The sequence below is a fragment of the Rutidosis leptorrhynchoides genome, chromosome 8, assembly GCF_046630445.1.
Source record: "Rutidosis leptorrhynchoides isolate AG116_Rl617_1_P2 chromosome 8, CSIRO_AGI_Rlap_v1, whole genome shotgun sequence".
NCBI lineage: Eukaryota > Viridiplantae > Streptophyta > Magnoliopsida > Asterales > Asteraceae > Rutidosis > Rutidosis leptorrhynchoides.
The window spans coordinates 104,098,726-104,104,378 of record NC_092340.1 but is presented as its reverse complement, the minus strand read 5'-3'; the positions used below and the strand labels follow the sequence as shown (position 1 = coordinate 104,104,378).

Below are 5,653 nucleotides of genomic sequence, written 5' to 3'. Positions count from 1 at the left end.
TGTGCTTTCTAGGTGCGATGCGTTTACAGGTCAGTTGTGTTTCTTGTATCTTTGAAGGGTTATCCATCTTTGATGAATGTTCACGTTCTATATAAGTTATTCGATTAAAAAAATGTATAATCATCTGAATGACTCGTAAATATATTATTTAAAATACAGGGATTTATCCATATCCAAACTAACAACCAGCTTAGCCACTCCCAATCCCATTAACAAAAAATATTCTATTTACATCGTTATTTTTTAAATAACCAGGATATAACCTTATCATTTAGGAGTTTATTCGGGCTCATTTTTGTATCCGATTGTTAAAGGCTCGGTTTTAGTTAGCTTTTGATCCTTGTTTAGCGGTTAGAACTCGTTTAAAGCTTTCGAGCATTGTATTTTGTATCTTTGTTAGCCTTTTCATCTATTGATGAAAACACTTAGGTGTTTATATTATCGTTATTTTAATTTTAATCAAAAATAAAAATAAAAAAAGTAAGAAGTTTATTCTATTTTTTAATTCTAGTCACTTAGGAGTTTATTTATTCCAAATTTCCAATTAACCAAGTAAGAAGCAACTAAAATGACTTATCTACAAATACGTTGGTGTTTTATAAGCATACACAAAAAAAAAATCTTATAACAAAAAAGCCACTTCTGCTGCATGTTGAAGTTAGTTAAAGTGGCTTTCTGCTGCACATTCAGTTATTTGATTATAGATCCAACTACTACTTAGCGAATCAGCAAAGTTCTATAATTCGATCTGTATACCTAATTTTTAAAAAAGGTTCCTAGTAGCAAAAGTGCAAAACCAATAACGAGATCAACATTTGTAATCGAGTGAATCTCATTCACCTGTTTGGTTCACCACAAGGACTTTGTTATGGCCAAGAAATTAATGTCACACACATAACTACATATTCCACTTCAGTACTTACTATATCTTCACACATATAGTAAGCCGTAACATTACCATTATACAATATTTCTAGCAGTATATAATACTAACACAACAGTCTCGCTATAAATAAAATAAACATGAGATACAAAAGCCAAAAAAGAAGGATCGACACCAATCGTTGCTCATACAATACCCAAACATGCTGTAACCTTACTAGTACTTAGAGCGGCTTCTCACCCTGCAAATTCACTATAATTAGTTTTCAACTAACTTCAAAATTGGTTTTTATTTATCACACAAAAGAAACAGAATACTAATTACCTTGGTGAGCGAGAGTGAGAGATGGAACGAGAGTGGGACCGCACAGGAGTTACTGAGCGGGACCGAGAACGTGAACGGTACGTTCTAGAACTTCTTCCCCCGCTTGGACTTCTACTGCGCCTATATCGTCTGAAAATAAACAAACATCTTATCATCAAAAATCACAAACACATATGAAAGAATAATCTAAAATTCAATTTAATTGAATCGGATATATAAAGACACCAACCTTGGAGGTGAGCGACTGAAGCTTCTGCTTCGACTTCGGTGCCTGTGTCTACTAAGTCTGTTAGTTTCTGCGAGTTTTTCAAGCCTCTGGCGCTCTTGTTCTCGTTTCTTAGCCATTTCAGCAGCAGTATCTTTCTTAACTATAAAATTCAGATAACCACAAAAAATTTACAACAAGAAAATAGATTAATAGCATGATCCCTAAACGTTCTTGTTCATACAAACTCAACAGAGAATGAAATATACTTTGCTTATTCAGTTGTTTGCTCATAATCCGCTTAAGTCGCTCCTGAGGCGTTTCTTTTTTCTCGCCCTGTTTAGGAAGAATACCGCTACCAGAAGGTTTACTTAACTTAGCTAATCCTGATGATCTGTCAATATAACAATGAACAGTACAATGTTATGTACTGTAGGACACTTTTAAAGCTAATAAAGATATAACAAAAACACCCAAAAGATGTACCCCGCAGATGGTTTTGACAATTTGGTATTTCGTTCACTATCGATAGATACGCCTGAAGCGGGATCTATATGCAAGGCTTCGAGAATTTGCCCAGACGACGGCCTGCATAAACAGCATAAGCATTAAAAGAAAGCTTAATCAGACAAGAAACTATTTGACTAAGAAAAACGGGTCCATCCAAGGAAATAATGAAGTTATGAAAGCAAGCTTCCTCCTAAAACATAATAATTTCCCCTCATGTAGCTATGCAATAAAATGAGAAGAGTGCTCCGACCGGTTTAATGCACCAACATGACTTGGAGGAGACGACGGGGGAGACGAGGGGGGAGTGTATCCAGCGAGCTTAGGTCCATCGTTATCTCCTGCGCCCCCGAATTCCGTTATATATTCTATTTTTGGAGCCCTTGGATTACTCCTTAGATTGTCATCTGAGTTATCACGATCTCGGCGCCTCGATTGCGATGGAGAGTATGAGCGTGATCTAGATCTGTAAAGTCAAAGTGTCGGTCAATGCTTATAAGTTTCTAATAGTAGCTTTTTATGACAGTACCACAAAAACTAACCTCCTAGAACGTGGATAAGCTTCGTATGTTGGACTTCGTCTAGGTTCCCTGCACATAAAAATCAATAATGGTTATTGGGTATAGCAAAAAAAAAAAAAAACGTCAGCTACATGTTCTATCAGGCCATCATTCATAAAAACTTCTGAGATAATTTTTGGTAGTGTTGTAGATCTCAGAATTACTCGGCGAGGACTCAGTAAAACTCAGTCAACAATAGGTCAAACTTGGTCAAATTCGGTCAACACTCGGTCAAACTTGGTCATAGTCAGTCAAAACTTGGTCAAACTTGCCCAAAACTCGAGATTACTAAAAAACCTAGTCAAAATTTGTCAAAACTCATTCAAAGCACTGTTGCAAAAGACCCACTCTCGAGCCGTTGCGACGCCCATTGCAACGGTTTGATGACTAGCCCGTCCCGTCTCGAACAAAACCATCTAATAAGACAGTCAACGCTCAAAATTCGGGTCAAAGTTGAAAAGAATCGATCAAAGTCACTCAAAATTCGGAAAAGCCAGAAAGTCAGTAAAATCGGTCAAATTTGTCGTATTTTAGTTTGAATTTTTTGTATTAAATTAACGGTGATAACGATTATGGGTACAAAGTAGTCAATTAAAGTTTTTGACTTTAAAATATGTATACATATATACATTTATATACTTATATATTTACAAGTCAACTATGGTCAACGTCCATCTCGACCCCATCTCGAACGTCTCGACCTTTTAAGGACCCAACCGTCTCGACCCCGTCTCACCTCGCAACCTTGGTTCATAGTCAAACTTGGTCAGCATCCGAGTACTCCCGATTTGCCGAGTACTCCTGAGTAGCGACTTTTATAACCTTGATTTTTGGAAGTATGTACCTGTAAGGATCATGATGAAGGACTCTACTTCCAGAAAGACGGGCTGATTCTCTCTCCCTCTCTCTTCCAATTTGAGAAGCCTTTCTTCTTTCTTTACGACTCAGCTTCCTCTGCAGTTTTAAAATGAGCAACTTTTAACTTTTTAGCAATAAATTTTTTCAAATTAAATAGTTGCATTTTCAAACGTAACACATACAATTGCAGGATCTCCCTTCACCACTTCCTTTTGTCTCCTTTCCTCCTCCTTAGCCTTTTTATCCATGTATACGAGCCACCCGTATCTCTTCACTCCAAACTCCTTTGCAATTATATCCATTCCTTCATCGTTGCTATCATCACTATTGAAGTCATCTTCATCCTCTTCATCTTCATCATCATCGTCATCATCATCTGAATCTTGATTCTCATCTTTATCATAGGAGAAGCCCACTTGTGAATACGAACCCTTATTAGCTGGTGCTTGGGCTGTATGAGACCTACTCAACATACACCAATACAAAAATATAAATAATTAAAATATGTAAATATGTAAATATGTTAATAAACAGCGCTATCTAGATACGTTGATATAGGAAAGATAAACAAACCTGTCTAATCCAAGTAAAGCAGCACTTTTAGCCTCCATCTCTTGGTTAACATGGTGCAGACCTTCTTCATCGCTAACTGTAGTAATAAACAACAGCAGCTTAAGAAATACGTATATGAAATGAAACGTCCTTATGGCAAATTACTCAGAAAAGGTTGCCTGTTCAATCTTCCATATCGTCTTGTCACTAACAGATAACAAAACTAAAGTCAATTAAATTAAAAACATGATCATCAAACCAAAAGAAGTACCGACATCCTCTACGTCGATGCTTAATTAAATCCCGGTAACGCTCAAAACTAACAAACTCCTCTAACTCTTCTTCTTCATCCGTCTTCTCGACCACGCGAAAACGTCTAGAATCAGGTTCTCTTATGAAATCGAGAAGAGCACGCCCATCGAATCTACACAAACCAACCAGTGAGCTAAAAAAACTCAAAAAAAAAAAAAAAAAAAAAAAAAAAAAAAAACCTTCCCAAACTATCACCAACTTCATAATGCAACATAAAATAAAAATAAATTCAGTACCTGTCAATCATAACGTCCTGTTTCCCATTCCATGGAATCCTAAAACATAATCATACCATATGTCACTATTTTCGGATAAAGTAAAAATATAAATTAAATAATTCTGGCAATGAGAGCTCGTGTATATCTACTACAATAACTGAATTTACAGAACTAATTTATAAATTATAATTCAAGCTAACCTAAGTGAAATTACAATAGTAAGTACATCAAATTATCAAATTAGAAACAAAATAACAAAATTTAACTTGTATATATAATACAGTATATAAATATATAAATATAATTATAATTAATCAAATAATTAGACACATATAGAAAGTTAACTGAAGGCGAGATGTTTAATATATGTATAATATGTATATGTATGTATATGTACGGAACGCAAAGAAACATACAGGCCTTGCTGATCTTCAGTAGCTTGATAGAGGCCATCGTCACGGTACACACGGCAGCGAGAGCCTGAAACTTGTATGGATTGCTGTGGATCACCGCGGCGCTTGGCTAGATACACCGCCCGTCGTTGTGCCCGTTTCCGAGCGGCGTCCATCATGTCATGGACCTTCTTTTCCGACCGGCGAGCTTCGTGCCACATCGTTGCTTGTTCTCGATCAATCGGTTGATTCGATTGTAGATAGATGGATGGATGAACGGAAACCTAATGCCCAAAACGGTGAATGAAATAATTGTTAGGAGAAAGTATGAAACAATATTATTTGCAGATTAGTCCTTGTAGAATCTAGAAAGTGTATAGAGTTAACAGGTACTGCCTCAGTCACATATTAATAGTCAACAATAAAAAACACTCTTTTAACCATTAAGAGTCTAAATTATCTATAGTATTCACCTGAAATCATATCCTGATCACCTAACTAACAACTATATTGAATTTTTTATTCATGTCACACGTTTATAAGGTAGTTTTATTCAGTTCATGTTGTTCATTCTAAATAATTATCAAACAACTTATTTTCATTCAGAGCAAACCTTATTCAGAGGCTCTAAATCATTCAGATTCTGAATCATTCAGCACTAAATCATTCAGTTTTATCAAACCCACCCTTACCCTTACCTTTTCTTTCTCTTTTAATCTTATTCACATACATTAAGGGCATAATAGAATTTAAACTTCTTATTCTTTTTATTTATAAAAGTGTAATATTAATTTAGGACATCCCAAAATAAAATATTGAACTATTAATATGGGACGGAGGAA

General features: G+C 35.6%; 1 protein-coding gene across 1 annotated transcript; it reads right to left on the bottom strand.

Annotated features, from left to right (window-relative positions):
• Positions 1-820: 820 nt before the first annotated feature.
• Positions 821-5,160, bottom strand: LOC139861076 (uncharacterized). Its single transcript, XM_071849377.1, has 13 exons — positions 4,836-5,160; positions 4,438-4,476; positions 4,165-4,313; positions 3,911-3,986; positions 3,520-3,799; positions 3,324-3,433; positions 2,462-2,509; positions 2,173-2,385; positions 1,899-2,000; positions 1,682-1,806; positions 1,437-1,575; positions 1,208-1,336; positions 821-1,124 (listed from the first exon to the last, which is right to left on the bottom strand). Exons 1-13 carry the CDS (start codon positions 5,030-5,032, stop codon positions 1,100-1,102), a joined length of 1,632 nt encoding a protein of 543 aa, XP_071705478.1. The 5' UTR covers positions 5,033-5,160; the 3' UTR covers positions 821-1,099.
• Between the last annotated feature and the right edge of the window lie 493 nt (positions 5,161-5,653).